The sequence below is a fragment of the Callorhinus ursinus genome, unplaced genomic scaffold (genome assembly GCF_003265705.2).
Source record: "Callorhinus ursinus isolate GAN/ISIS: 27379988/994484 unplaced genomic scaffold, GSC_fseal_2.0 scaffold59, whole genome shotgun sequence".
Taxonomy (NCBI): domain Eukaryota; kingdom Metazoa; phylum Chordata; class Mammalia; order Carnivora; family Otariidae; genus Callorhinus; species Callorhinus ursinus.
In genome coordinates this window covers 6,364,972-6,380,893 of record NW_027397121.1, presented here as the reverse complement: position 1 = coordinate 6,380,893, position 15,922 = coordinate 6,364,972, and the positions used below count along the sequence as shown (strand labels likewise).

Sequence of the window (15,922 nt, the reverse complement as noted above, 5' to 3'; positions counted from 1 at the left end):
CACGAGCACAGTGCTGTGCCCTAGCCTGGCAATGCTATTCCCTTTGCTGAGAACTCCTGCATCCCTCTGCATCCTTTATGAGGATGGCTCCTCTGGGAAGGAGGCAGCCTTCTTTTGATCACACTTGTCACTCTGCACTCTGATTATCTGCCTCTGTTGTCACTGACAGTGAACTCAGCACAGCCCCTGGCCATCCCTGAGCAGGTGTCTGCTCACAGCTACCACTGAATGATCACACAGCAATTCTGACGTCACACATATTCCTCCACTCATTTAATGCTCACAGCAAGCACAACAAGTGGACTTCTGCCCCACTGAACAGGAGGGAACGGAGACAATACCCTGTCCAAGATCACAGAGCCTGGCAAACAGCTGAGACCTGAACCGGGATCTAACTGCAATGCTCACACCTTCTATTCTAGCAGGCAGCCTTTCGATGTAGGATGGTCCTTCCTCCCTCTTCCAGCTCCCTTGCTCTCCCACGCTCCTATGGTCCTCCTGCTTGAGCTCTCCCCCTTGTCCCCTTTCATCTGACCCCTAGTGGCTTACCTCCCCAGGCTGTCATCTCTCCTGTTTCGTGCCATCTGTCACCCAAGCAGGTGCTTCTGTGAGGACTGTGTGTCCTGGGTTTAGCACGTTGCTGGTATTCAGGACATAGAACATGGAGCCATGTGGCTGCATCCTCAGATGCTGAGATGCTAGCTGGGTGTCACAAGACCTAGGAGAGAAAATAGACCTTTCACACCCCAAATGTGTCTGAAACCAGAAAGCAAACAAGGCCATGGCTTATAAGGCCAGGCTGTCTTGGGCACAATGATCAGGTCTCTAGAGGGGATGGGAGCCAGCCTGATTGGGGGATGAGCAAGAATTGTGCAACTTCGTCTGGCTTGGATGCTCAGAGCTGCCATTCAGCCTAACAAAGGGCACGGGCATCGCAATGTGCACTGTGGCCAACTGTCCCTGGTGCTGGTTCCAGCAGCGTCACAGCTGTGCTGGTGTCCTCAGAGCTGATTTCCTCTCCTCACCCATACTCTAAGTTTTGGGGACTCTTTGGACCTCTCTTCTGTAGCCACAAGTCCTACAGGCTATTGGAAGCCTGGGCTGCAGCAAGACAATTCTAAAGCCTGCATTTACCCTCTGAGTTGGATGGGGGAGCAATTGATATGTAGTACATGTGATGGGGATGGGACACCTGCACAATGGCCTGTCATCATCGGACACGGGCGAGTGGAGAGTTCCGGGAACCCCAGATCCCAATTAGAGATTGCCATCTGGTAGTTTCCTAAGTATAGCACATCACTTGTGTCAGCGTTTATAAGCTCATGGCCTCATTATGCACACTAAATCTGGCAAAAGAAAGAATCCTTTGATAGAGGGGGGATCATCATAGGATGGACAAAGGAGGCCTGCAGAATCAGAGTTCAGGGGGAAAGGGCGCCCTGACCAGCTGGTAGGGCATCTGTCCTGTGGTGGAATGAAGTCATCAGGTTACTATTGTTTAGCAGCCAACTTCCTGCCTATTTTTGGCTACTCACACCGAGAGCCAGTGCACTAGCCAGGTTAACTCAACGAACACTGAGTCTCACTCCCTGGCTTCTCCCATTCACTTCTCACTTGAACTCCCGAAACAGCAGATCGTCCACAGGGCCACCTCTGACCTACCTTTAGGACAACTCTCAAGACCTCAGCAGAGAGTGGGGGTAAAATCAAAATAAGACTGATGTGAAGGACTCAAGGAAAACCTCGAGAAAGAAGAGACCAGACACTAAGCAGGGATGTGTGTGAAATACTGGTTTTTATTGGTTGGCACAAGATTACAACCTACAATTCCAATGCCCTTCCCTCCCACACATAGAAAGGAACAGCACGCTCACAGGATTAAGCACTTGTTTTTACAACAAGGAGTGGGCTACGGGGATGGAGGAACTTTAGGGAAAGCACAGGGGAAGGGGTCTGTCTGTCCTCTGTTGCTAGCACCACAGAAGCAGACGCTTTAGTAAAGGAGAATCGTTACATATGACTGGCCTGCTATTGAAGGGGGTGGAAGAGCATCAGCGGTGCACCTGTCTCGGACCCAAACCTGGGCTGGCTGGACCCTGTTCCTTTTCTTTTTAGCCCTTCCTCCCAACCCGACTGTACCCACAGGAAAGAGAGGCGTGAAGGAAGCCTAAAAACACCCTCCTTGAGAAGCGGAAACAGGAACATTCAGTTTCTGCTGCCTTCTCTGGACCAAATTCCACTCCCTTCGGCTCCTAAGGGCACTGCGCAGGTCTCCCTAGGAGTGCTGTAAAGATACTGAGGAAGGGACCAGGCCTGGGTGGGTGGCCCCAAGTGGGCAGGAAGGAAAACCGGAACTTTCCATGCAATACCAAGCAAGGCTGTTTTGGAAACAAACAAAAAATGGGAAAAGACCATGCACCCATGGGCTGGAAGCTCCGAAGTCCTGGAATGCATTTGGGTTGGGCTAAGGGTGATTTTCCAAACCCCACTTTCATACTGCAGCGTCAGGTCCCAAGAGGTAAAAGGACCATAACCAACTCCTCCTCCCATACAAGTGTGGTTCCTTGGTTTCCTCGGTTTTGTTTTACGCTCACTGGGGTTATTTCTGCCAACCTCTCCAAGGATGTGAGTACTCAGCCCACTGAATGTTCCACTTTCTACCCTTTCTACAAGTGGGAGGCACACCACCCATGCAGGTGATACACACTCTGTAGACTGGTCACCGAAGGACTGGGTGACCTAATGACTGGAAGCCTAGGTCGTTTCCTTTCTGAGGGGTCCCAGGGGATGGGGACAGCAGCAGACTTCGGTGGGATCAGAACAATCTAGTTTGAGCATGTGGGATCCCCCAGGAGACTGGTCCCTGGGGGTATGGGCCCCCACCTGTCACCTCAGTTCTGGAGACATTACCAGACTTGACCTTTTAAGACTTGGCTAAAATATATGAGCACGAGGGGGAAGGGACAAAGACTCTGCCTTCTGGGGGAAAACTCAAAACATCTTGACTCCTTGCCTCAATTTAAGGGGTTTCCTGGAAGCACCTGTCAAACTTGGCCAAAGGGAGACTGCATCTGGACAGTACACTTGCAAAGGGGGAGGAAGCACATCTGGTTCATCTGTTTCAGAACTGGAATGGTCCCGGGATTTTAACCTTTTCGGATGCTGATGGCAGGTGAGTGATGTGGAGGGAATCATGGTGAGGAAACCCCTTAAAAAAACCGCAGACTGTTTGGAGGCTACAACCTGCAGCAGAGCAAAGAGGGGCTGGGGCCTCGCTGCCTCCTCAGAGCTCGTCCCTTACCAAGGTCATTGGAGAAGAGGAGAGACAAGGTCCTTGAGATGAAGGAGGGCCTGGCCAGAGCAGATTTAAAGATGCTACTAACCCGCTTCCACGCTCTCTGATACACTTGGGTAGGCCAGAGCCACTTGCTTTATTTTTACAACAGCTCCCAACATCCTCAAATGCTCCCGACTTCCTTTAGCACACAGCAAACGGACGGCTACCTTTCCTAAGATAGAGGTATGGACTAAATGTTACTTAGTCTAACCATCTGCCTTTTCTTGGACGATACACCAGCTTGAAGGTTTTCAGACCATGAAACAATAAAAACAGACCTGAGGTGTACAAAACTGCACCACATACTGTTAACAGAGTGGACTGTTTTTCTAACCACTAAATACAACACTGTGCTGCTGGGCCCTGGACTCACACATCTGTGCCCCGAGCAACACATCTCTGTCCATCCGGAGGTGGGAGTGAAAGGGGGAGGTTCTCAGAGGCTAAACAAAACACCTGAAGCCAATGAGATTTTGGAGAGGAGGGTCCCCTTGGATTCTGAGCAAAGAGTGCACGAGCCATGTGAGAAGTGGCAGAGGGAAGGTCTGAGTCTGTGCGCTGTGGCTTCAATGCCTGCCATTCCCTTCGGAGCTCCTTCGTGTTCTTCGGAGGAACACAAGCCGCCCGCTTGCTGAGCAAAGGTCCTCCAAGTCCTCCCTGCATTTCAGCGCTTTGGAAGTTCTCCAGAACCTAACTTCAGATCTGTTCCCTGTGGAGGCTCTATGTGGGACAGATCTTTCTGGGTCGTGGGTGTCTTGATCATCATCAGCCTCTACCTTCCCGGGCGTAAGTCATATCTGTTATGCCGCTGGACTCGGGAAACAAAAACTAGAGGTCTTCTTTAGATCATTTGTTAGTGACACATCTTCTCCACAACAAACAGAGGTTAAAGACCAAGGTTTAACCCTGAAAAGCTCCACCCCCCAAAACGGGACAATAAAGAGGGTGACAGAGGCTACGTGGAGTCATTGCTGCTTTAGCTTACCATTTTCAAGTTGGCATAGAAGTGCTCAGAAAGACAGGTTCATATGGGTATTACTTCCCCTAGGGATTTATAGGTAATCTCACTGGAAAAATGATTTCCTGAGGGTGCCACTTCACCCCATACTAGGGAGAAGCAAGTACGGTCTCAAGGCCCAGCACTGGGATTTACGCATCTTGCTTTTTCCCTAAGGAGGCCCAAAGACTTACAGTTTTGATCTAAACGCCTGATTGGGCCCTCGAGCCCAGGGCAATTTTACTATACTGTTGAAATGTTCTCTGAAAGGTACACCCCACAGATAACTTCCACAGGCGTAAGCAATTTAGCAGGTAATTGTTCCAGAACTAGAATTTAGGTTCCACAAGTCAGTGAATACAGTCTTCACATCTGGCCTGGCTGCAGAGTGTGTGGAAGGATGGGCAGCACATCAAAATGGCGAGAAACCTGGAAAATACAACGCTGCTGCTTTTGGATCTTTTAAAGCCAATCTCTAGGGTTTTAGATGCCTTTTTTGGTGTTCTAGGGACCTCTGTGCGGGGTTAAGAACTGAGAATGTAAACCAAAGGAAACCTAGAGCTAATGATTAAACAACTGGTTGCTGGAGGAACAGAAGCAATGCATGTCTACCTTTTAGATATTAATCTCGCTTTTTTGGCCAAAGGCGCTTTCTTCTCCAGCAGAATCCCCCCTGGTGTGAATTGTGAGTTAATGTGGCTTCCCTGTGAGCTCCCCTTCAAGGGGACCATCTCATTTTCTCAGACAACGAAAGCTCACCAAATCTTCACTATAAATGAAGCTTCTGGGGACTTAGAAAGCTTCATATTGCTGACTCACAAAATCATGCGACTGCTAGCCTCAGCTCTAGCAGTGTGTCCAAATCCTCACCAAATGGCATTCTTTCTCTTTTTATTTATTAATTTCTAAGGGGACTAGGAGGACGAACTATTGGATGAATCTGAGGGCAAGAGGTATCATTTTCTCAGATGTTCTGATTAGGCTTCTCACATCCCTGAAAGGTCATCAGCTACGGCGAAAATGTGGTTAAAATGTGAAGCTGCCTTTGTAGGGGCGGAAGTAGAAGGGCTGCTGGACTCCAAATGAGAGTCTGCCTAAAATCTCCAGGTTCCCAGGGCCTGGGGTCATCTCAAGTCACCTAATCAACAGACAACAGTAGCGTTTACAGATTGCAGCCAATGCTTCCCAATTTGCTACCTGAACATCTCAAATGTCTGCTTTGGGTGACATCTAAAGTGACGTGGAAAACAGCTCTTCCGGGACAGTGATGTCTGTTGCAAGGCTCACCCCAGAGAACAGAGGCTGACCCTGGGGCTGCTTTCCCACCTGCTCCAAGTGAGATGGGTGCCCGGCTGGAGCAAGACTGAGGTCACCAACATCGGCTGTATAGCCTGGAAGCCTTGGGGAAATGGGTTCCATCCCAGCAGGGCTCAGAAGGAATGGCTGTCACCACAGCTGGACAGCATGACCTGTGTCGCTTCAGGTCTGACCTCTTTTAGAGTTTTAAGAATAAGAACCACAAGAGCCACTGCATTATATAACCACCATTAGATAATCTCCTCGCCCCAGAGCCTCTTGTGCTAACTTGTCTCCTATTTGTTATAAACATGTGCGTTATTTTCTGAAATGCAGAAGGGACCAGGATGAGCCTTGATTATCAATTAGCTAATCCTCATTTCCCTGAAAGCAAAAATTCAGCCCCCTGTGACTTCTCCAGGTCTTTCTCCTAATTCTAAATTTCCTCTCATCTAGGCTGGACTTTGAGAACACTTCAGAAGTACTAAAAATCACACAGTTGCGGCAAAGATCACGCTGTGGTTAAGTCCTTTTTGTGAACCAAAAGAAATGTGGCTCAGGCTAAGCTGTTTTAAAAAAAGATCAGGTGGGGAGACCAACAGAGGCACTCCTCCAGCACGCGGTGGAAATGATGAGCACGTACAGTAAGTACAACGTGAGATGCACACCCGGTCCGGCGGGAGACGGACTGCTCCTCTGGTTACACAGGTTCTGGAGGGGAGGGAGGCCTCCAAAGAGCACTGTATGTGGGCAAGAGAAAGGAGGAGGAGGAAGAACGGTTCTGTGTGGATGTTTTTCTCTTCAAAACAAAAGGTGATTTTTTTTTCTTCTAAGCAAGTCTAAGCTTACGTGGACTGACTCCTAACATCAAAACAGAAATTATGTTCACGAAGGAACTTGACTGTGTAGCAACACATTTACAAAACTGCTGCAAAAGCCTCCCAGAGGGCAGTGACCCGCTCTGCTCCCCAGAGGCTGCGAGAGGCAAGGCCTGCTGCGCCGCGCCATGCCGAGGGCGGAAATCCTGCAGTGCAGCCACCTTCGAGGGGCTTCCACGGCCTCACAGGGGGTGTTCCTCCCACACTCTTTGATCCCTCCAGATGGCCTCAGCTCAGACTCAGCAGTGCGGGAGCCCTCTCCCCACAGGGCAGATGGGGCAGCAGACACTTGTAAAAACAAAACCGTCAATTCATTAACTTTTCCATCCTGCCAGGTTTGCTACAAGAAAAATCAAGACTCCTGTTTCATGGGCTGCACCATTCTGGAAGGCTACAAAAAAAATCGAATACACCCTGGTGTATTCGACCCCTGGTAGCCATTCTCTCTCTCTCTGGTAACCCTTCTCTCTCTCTCTCTCTGGTAGCCCTTCTCTCTCTCTCTCTCTCTCTCTTTCACACACACACACACACACACACACACACACACACACACACACACACAGTCCTGGTTCAAAAAGATATGGCATGACCTCACGGATGCTTCCCCAGTGGCTGCAAATTGATAAACTAAAAACAAAGTTAATTTTAAAATAGCCAATGCTGTCTTTCTCTATTCTGAGCAGGGTGGACTGTGATGGATGGGCTAGTAATAAACCAGAGTCTAGGACGGGCAAATTCACTGTGAGACTTTATATCTGCGCTGTACACAAGAACCTGTTTGTGCCAAGCCTGAATAAGGTGAGTACTTGCAGAATCCACGGCAAAAGCAGTGTCCAAGAAAGACTCTGTGAGTGGGATCATTTTTGTGCTTTCTTCTGTTTTCTCCTTGCTTTCTGTGGAGCGGGGTAACGGCCACTGCAACCAGGGCTCTGAGTAATCTATCACAGAAGGGTATGACTACACACCAGTGAAGACAGCCATGGTGTTAATGGTGCCAGGAAGGGAGAAACACCAATCCCTGCTCATCAGGATCCCAGTGCAACAGAAAATAGCACCAGTTTCAGCAATTCTGGTGTTGGACAAAGCCTCTTTTTGTCAGTTAAGAAAGCATCAGCACAATCTCCCCAGTTAACTGCATTAATAGGATCCATTCATGTCACTGAAAAATACTTCTTGGCACAGTTCACTTTCCTGACCCAAAGACGCCAACATCAATCCAAACTGGACTTGGTAGGGTAATGTGTTGTGACACCAGCCCAGTAAAAACATCTTTAGATCATGAAAAAATGCACAAATTACTATTAACACTGCATTTCTCTTTTCAGGAGTCCTGTCTGTTTTCCTGCGAAGTACTTTCAATCCATATCATAAAGGTAGAATTTAGTTGGAAGAATGTGTTTTTTGGATTCCACTTAGTGCTTGGTTGAATTTATTACCTTTTCTCCTTTACTTATATGGACAGAAACTCAGACTGCTCTCAATCAGGCAACAAGCAGCAGTATGTTCATTTTTGAGTAGGACATGTGAACAGTGAGTTGGTATTTAGAAGCAAATCCCATGGTGCTGTTTCTGTCCAATGGAACCCTTACTTAGGGACAGAATTCCTTTCCCAGAGGTAGGACAATATCCTAGGCAAACTGTGAGCACTCCTTGTTGATTCTGTGTCTCAAGACTGGGAGAGAAGATACAAACTGAGAGCAGACAGCAAAATTTAAAGTTCACCGAACGATGTCCCCCCAAAATGTTGAACACTGAATGACACAGGCCTATATCTCTTATATATATATGTATATATACATCACTTTTAGTGGGAGGGAAGAGCAAAAGCTTTTCAAAGTTTGAGTATTTATTAGAATTTTTAAATAAAGAGAACTACGATTTTAATTTCACATCTTGGCTATGTTTTGACAAAGGAGATGCCACTAAGAGCACAGCAACAAACTCCTGTCCTAAGCCAGGGATTGACCAGTGTCCCCCCTCCTAGACCCACCCCTCGATCTCAAGACCCTTTTCTGCTTACTTCCCAACTAAACAACACAACTGGCAAATGAAGCCAGCAAGAAGCCTGTATCAAAAACCAACGCGACAGTTTGCAGTGAGCCAATGCATGATGTTGCTGTTCTAGTCAAGGACCGAGCATTCTCCCATACCACTTCTCAGCAGAAGATGGACCTTTTGCGTCTCAGCAGGAGACAAATTTACTATTTCTGGGCATGCTCCATGGTGCAATTCCAAATGCTGTCACACTGCAAAGATAAGCAGACACCTGAATTTTCCTCCTGTGTACTTTTTGGGAACTTAACATGGTCACCCAGGATGAGGATGGGGCCATACACCTGCACTGGCCCAGGCTAGCCAGATGCTTCCGCACAAGGACAATGTCCAGTGCAGCGCGGTGTAAGGCATGGATGCACAAGGAGAGAGGCCACTGTCAGCGGTAAGTAGCATTATGGAAAAAACTCCAACCCACAGGACAGAAACAGTGCTTGATGCTCCAGTTTTTTAGACAGCAATTCCAAGAATCCAGTTCAAATCCCCACTGCCAACACATAGGGAGGAATTCAATTTCTATCATTGTTTCTCCAGGTCTGAGCTGAGGCCATTTGCTCCTGGCTTGGTAATAAAAAAGAAAATAGGTTTCTTCCTGTGTCTTTCTTGGCATGGAAACACAGCTTTGAGAAGGCCATGAGTCTTGGGAGCGCTATGAAGGCAGCTAAACTCTTTCGGTACCCTACATAACTACAGTCAGTGACTGGGTAAAGGGAGAGGACCGGGAAACTTACCTAGCCACTAGCATCAAAAAACAAAAAGGGAAATTAACTGCGAGGCTCTCCATTTCAGAAACACCCCAATTTAAAAAACAAAACAAACCTTGAAAAATTAAACAGTTAAATTCCTCTTCTAAAAGTCATTTATTTACATATTATATGCCCAGTATATAATGTGTAGATAAATGTATCCTGCAGTGGAAGTGACCAACCTCCTGGACTGAAGAGCGCATTATAGGACAAATTCTTGAAAGGTTTCATCTCATATTGGTATCTTTTAATAAAAAAAAAAAAAATTAAAAATCAAAGAAAAAACGTCTGGCCAGGGCTGGGGTGAGACAAACAGGAACACTTCAGAATCCAAGGCAGAGGGCAGGCTGTCTGTCTCTCTAGACAATTGTAGGGGTGTGAAAAGGGAGGGACCGATCATGCACAAAAGTACTTACAAATTACATACCCACCCCCCACCCCCTCCATAAAAAGAGAAGAAAAAGCCCATCACTTAACACCAAACAGCAACACCATCAAGAACCCCTTTCTCTGCTGCCCATCATGCCTTATTTGGAGAGGAGGCCTGTGAGGAGAGGTGAAAAGAGCAAGGGAGGGAAGATCTGCACTCCAGTCTAGTTTCCAATTTCCATTCCTCTTACACGAAGTCTTCAGTCATCTGATGCCTGGCATCGAGCTCTGGGAAGAAACCGAGTACGTGGTGGCCACGACTGGGGTGCCATTGTTGGCTGAGTAGCCTTGCCTCAACGTTTCAAAATACGATGCCTGCACCGGTTTGTGATACTGCAGCACTTTTATGGCATCTTCTATTTTAAACCATTCTCTCTTCCTTCCTGTGGGGGCAGAGAGAAGAAGAAATGAGGACAAAAGGGAAGCAGCTGCAGGTTTCTGATCTTCAACTTGGGAGAAAGGGTTGATGAAAACAGAAAAGCAATCATTATCAAGACTTTAAAACCATGCATCATAAAGGTATTTTTCCTCACTTTCTTTCCTTACAAGAGTATATGCTTCAAATGCCATACAGACGCCCGATGCAGAAGACAGGGAAGACATCTGAGAAGTGAATTGCGTGAAACCCGCCCTCCAGAAAGAACCAGTGCTCCTGATCTCCTCTTGCGTTCCTGGGCCTCTGGGCCTTGCCCGGCCTGCATGTATACACCTGAAGCCCAGCCAGCACCCCCTCTTCTGCACAAATCAACACAAGCGTCGGCTTCCAGAATTACGACGATGGCTGCCTTATAATCATTTATTTCAGAATTTTAAGTTATATATCCACAAACAAAATATTTTTAAAAATAATACCATCCCTATTAACTTCTCAGTCTGTTTTCTTACTTTTTTTTCAACTTTTTTAAAATCCTTTATTTTTTCTCTTATAATAAAAGATCATTGCTTAACATTAGGAAAATGGAAGAAAGTATAAAGAATATAATTACCCACAACATAAGAAACCAGAAATGACTACTCTCAATACCTTCATGTCTTTGCTTTCTCTTCACCACACCTAAAAAGACACTGTACTGAACAACTATCACTGGGATCATGTTTTCGGATGCTCTGAATCCTCAGAAGCTCTAATAAGAGTGTTGTGGTTAGAAACCCAGATGCTGGAGCTAACATGCTAGGCTCCAATCTCATCACTGGCTCTAATGAACGGTCAGTTTGGGGCAGGTTACTAACTAGGTACTGAGCTGTGCCCCACCTTCCTCATCTCTGGAGATAATAAATAGTACCTATCTCACAAGTCTGCTGTGAGGATTAATATGTAAGATATTTGAATGATACCTGGCACATAGTACATGCTGTAAGAGTTTGCTTATTAGTATTATTATTATTGCTTCTTTTTTTACTTCACACTGTTTCTTAAGTGCTTGTCTGTGTTCTAAAAAAATATGCAGGGTGCTTGGACGGCTCAGGCGGTAGAGAGTCTGAATCTTGATTTTAGCTCAGGTCACAATCTCAGGGTTGTGAGATTGCGCTCTGCATCCGGGCTCTGTGCTGGGCATGGAGCCTGCTTAGAATTTTCTTTCCTCCCTTCTCCCCCACACCCCCAGCACTTTTGCTCTTCAAAAAAAAAAAACAACAAAAAAACCTCATCTGTTTTATTCTTTCTTTTAACCTCCCAGAAGAGGCCTAGAACTGAGATTATAGGAATAAAACATGTGAACTCTAAGGGTCTCGTGTTATATAATGCCAAACTGCTTTTCAGAAGGGCCACCCCAACCCCCGGTCCTGCTTGTGTGTGCTGGAATGCCGTTCTCACTACCCTCCCCGTAGCACTGCTACCTTTTCCTCTGTCATTGCCAGTTCTTTAGGTAAAGACGAGTACCTCATTTTTGTTTTCATTTCAAATTCCTATTTTAATGTCACTCTAACTGTACACATAAGTCTGTACCCTGCTTTTTTCATTCACCAACACCGATTCACAAGCCCTTTGCCATGCTATATTAGCTTTCAGAAGTCCGTGTTTAACAGCTGTGCAACGTTCCGTCAGATGCACGTACCTCAGATCACTTATCCTTCACTGAGGCATACGTTTAAAAGCCAATTTCCACCTGAAAAAGGCTCATCTGAAGGAAGGCTCATAGACTTATTCTCTGTATTTCAGATTATTTCAATATTTCAATTCTCAGAAGTAGTAGAAGGTGAAAGGCTTGTTGGATATTAATAGAGCAATGGTACCTTGAAAATTCATATCACAAGTGTGTGACTCCCGCCTGACAAGAGTGCTCTGAGGACAGGGCCATGCCACACTCATCTCTGTCTCCTTTTTAAGCCCTAGCACTGGCTGTCACAGAGGCTATTTTTAATAAACCCCTACTGAATTTATTTACTTAAGCATATTGCATTCTTACCACATACAAGGCCGTTAAAAGCCGAAGGGCCATGAAATGCCCAGATCAGCAGTGTGAGGGGCATGGTGACAAAGCACATACACACAATAAAGGGAGACATTTCAGCAACTGGATTTTATCTGTCTGCCGATTTATAACCGGTTTCTAAATTAATATTACACTTTTCTAGAATATACTTTCCTTCAGAAGCAAAAGATTAAACCATGAACCGACCATTAAATCACCTAAGTTTTTAGTTCCAAAGACACACACCCAACAGTGATCTGAGAGATCAAAGAGAATGGCTCCTCAGGAGAAAGGGAGGGGAACCCGAAGGGGAGTATGGATGAAACTGGAAACTGCTCCCACTACTCTGGAGGGAGCGGCTCATCCCACCAAATCAGCAGCTTTCTCCAACAATATGAATAAGCATCACAAGGAAAAGCCAAGGTCCTGCTCCCAGCTGGAGTTTTGTGGCCATCGTGGAGGAGGGTCAGTATCTGCTGTGGAGGGTCCAATTAGGCTTCAGAAACCACCTTTCTTATTTTTATCTGCATGTTTCTATTTGTTGACCAGGTATCCACCTTCAGCTTCCTTTTGAACATTTCAAAACACTACTTTCAGAAGTTCAAAATGGTCATGCTTGTTTCATTAAACATACCCTTCTATGGTTTCTTTCATCAGGCTCGTTTCTGGGTCTGGGTCATGACCTGTGGCATGGCAAGGGCCCGTGGTGGGGAGCATTTTGGAGGCTATCTGGGGACAACTTACCAATGTTAACTGAATCTTCCCAGTCTTCCAGGACTTCTGTGACAATGAGCACATAGACATACGTTCTGTGCTTCCTCTCCTGGTTCTGAAGGGCAAAGAGAGAAGGACAGAGGAAGAGCTTTCCCTTAAAGAGCTGAGATTACTTGAGTGAAACACACTCTTAGCCATATGTCCCGAGAGCTCAGACACAAGCATTCCTTTTACTTTCAATCATCCTACAATCATACATGGAATAGTGCCAGATGGCCTATTTAAAACATGCCACACTTGGTTGTGCTCTTTGGCTGGCCTTCTAAAGCCTAAGCTTTAATCTCTTTTTTCGTTCCCCTTTCCCTAAGTACAACTTCACAGGAAGGCTGTGAGAAGGAAGTTTGTGACCTCTCAAGAAAAAGGCACCAAGTAAATGTAACTCGCTAGAACACAAGAAAGAGAAGAGGCTGTGGGCGGGTGGAGGTTCCATCAATGCAAGCAAGCTGATTATCGGGTGCATCTCCCCTTCTACTAACTCTGCTCATCTTTATTTCCCCATTTCTCACTTCCTTCCACCTTCCTCCAAACCTCTACCCAGCCTCTACGCTTAATGACTGAGCCACCCAGGCGCCCCTGTTGCTATTACTATTGTAACTGTTTTAGGGTGCCACAAAGGACGCCCATATAAGACAGCAAACTTAATTAATTCCACTGACCAGCCATTCCCGTCTATCCCTGTCATTCTCCTTATTCCCTGAGACACAACAAAATTAAGATTAGGCCAACGCTGGGCGCCTGTGTAGCTCAGTTGGTTAAGCGTCTGCCTTCGGCTCAGGTTGTAGTCTCAGGGTCCTAGGATCGAGTCCCGCTTTGGGCTCCCTGCTTGGCAGGGAGTCTGCTTCTTCCTCTCCCTCTGCTGCTCCCCCTGCTTGTGCTCCTCCATCTCTCTCTCAAATAAAAAAATGAAATCTTAGAAAAAACTTAAAAAAAAAAAAGGTTAGGCCAATTAATAACCCTACAGTGGCCTCTAAATGTTCAAGTGAGGGAAAGAGTTGCATATCTCCTACTCTCCCTTTAAATCAAAAGCTAGCAATGATTAAGCTTAGTGAGGAAGGCATGCTGAAAGCCAAGACAGGTTGAAAGCTAGGCTGCTTGCGCCAGGTAGCCAATTTGTGAATGCAAAGGAAAAGTTCTTGAGGGCGCCTGGGTGGCTCAGTCATTAAGCGTCTGCCTTCGGCTCAGGTCATGGTCCCAGGGTCCTGGGATTGAGTCCCACATCGGGCTCCCTGCTCGGCGGGAAGCCTGCTTCTCCCTCTCCCACTCCCCCTGCTTGTGTTCCTGCTCTCGCTGTGTCTCTCTGTCAAATAAATAAATAAAATCTTTAAAAAAAAAAAAAGAAAAGTTCTTGAAGGCAATTGTAAGTTCTACTCCAGTGAACGCATGCATGACAAGAAAGCGAAACAGCCTTACTGCTGATATGGAGAACGTTTGAGTGGTCTAGATAGAAGATCAAGCCAGTCACAACCTTCCCTTAAGCCAAAGCCTGTCCCAGAGCAAGGTCCTTGCTCTCTTCAATTCTCTGAAGGCTGAGAGAGGTGGGGAAGCCGCAGGACAAAAGTGTGAAGTGAGCAGAGGTGGGTTCATGAGGGTTAAGGAAAGAAGCCATCTCCATAACACAAAAGTGCAAGGGGGAGCAGCAGGTGCTGGTGGAGAAGCTGCAGCGAGTTCTCCAGGATATCTAGCTCAGATCATCCGTGGCAGGGGCTACATGAAACAACAGATATTCAGTGTAAGATGAAACAGCCTTCTATTGGAAGAAGATGCCATCTAGGACTTTCATAGTTAGAGAGCTTAGTGCCTGGCTTCCAAGTTTCAAAGGACAGAGTGACTCTCTGGTTAGGGGCAGCTGGTGACTTAAAGTTGAAGCCAGTGCTCAATGACCATTCTGAAAATCCTAGGGTCCTCAAGAATAAAGCTAAATTGACTCTGCCTGTGCTCTTATAAATGGAACAAAGCCTGGATGACAGCACATCTGTTTCCAACACAGTTTACTGAATATTTAAAGCCCACTGTTGAGATCTACTGCTCAGAAGAAAAGATTCCTTTCAAAATATGACTGCTCATTGACAGTATACCTGGTCACCCAAGAGCTCTGATGGAGATGGACAATGAGATGAATGTTTTTATGCTGCTAACACAACACCCATTCCACAGACCATGGATCAAGGAGTCATTCCAACTTGCAAGTCTTACTATTTAAGAAATACACTTCATAAGGCTAGAGCTGCCAGATAGCAATTCCTCTGATGGATCTGGGCAAAGTCAATTGAAAACCTTCTGGAAAGGATTCACCATTCTAGATGCCATTAAGAACAGTGGTGATTCATGGAAAAAGGTAAAACATAACAACATGAACAGGAGTTTGGAAGAAGTTGACTCCAACCCTCGTGAAGGACTTTGAGGGATTCAAGACTTGAGTGGAGGAAGAAATTACAGATGTGGTAGAAATAGCAAGAGAACTAGAATCAGTGGAGCCTGCAGTCAGTTAAGCACCCAACTCTTGGTTTCGGCTCAGGTCACGATCTCAGGGTTGTGAGATTGAGCCTTGCACCGGGCTCTATGCTCAGCCCAAAGTCTGCTTAAAATTTTCTCCTTCTCTGGGCACCTGGGTGGCTCAGTTGGTTAAGCGACTGCCTTCGGCTCAGGTCATGATCCTGGAGTCCTGGGATCGAGTCCCACATCGGGCTCCTTGCTCAGCAGGGAGTCTGCTTCTCCCTCTGACCCTCTTCCCTCTTGTGTTCTCTATCTCTCATTCTCTCTCTCTCGAATAAATAAATAAAATCTTTAAAAAAAAAAAAATTTTCTCCTTCTCTGTCTCTCCCTCCACCCGCCCTGTGCTTGTGCTATGAAAGAAAATAAAAGAGAAGAGAAGAGAAAAGAGAAGAGAAGAAACAAAAAGAAAAAGAAAGAAAAAGAAAGAAAAGAAAAGAAAGGAAGGAAAGGAAGGAAAGAAAGAAGAAAGAAAAGAAAAGAAAAGAAAAGAAAGGAAGGAAGGAAGGAAG

At 46.2% G+C, this 15,922-nt stretch overlaps 1 protein-coding gene across 1 annotated transcript in view; it reads right to left on the bottom strand.

The window, feature by feature from the left end:
- Window positions 1-1,776: 1,776 nt before the first annotated feature.
- NUDT3 (nudix hydrolase 3) overlaps window positions 1,777-15,922 on the bottom strand; it is a 126,932-nt gene continuing 112,786 nt past the window's right edge. Inside the window, exons 4-5 of the mRNA XM_025862261.2 lie at window positions 12,891-12,975; window positions 1,777-10,118 (exon numbers count right to left, since the gene is read on the bottom strand). Coding sequence (XP_025718046.1) covers window positions 9,940-10,118; window positions 12,891-12,975 — 264 coding nt within the window. The 3' untranslated portion in view covers window positions 1,777-9,939. The remainder of the gene's footprint in view (window positions 10,119-12,890; window positions 12,976-15,922) is intronic.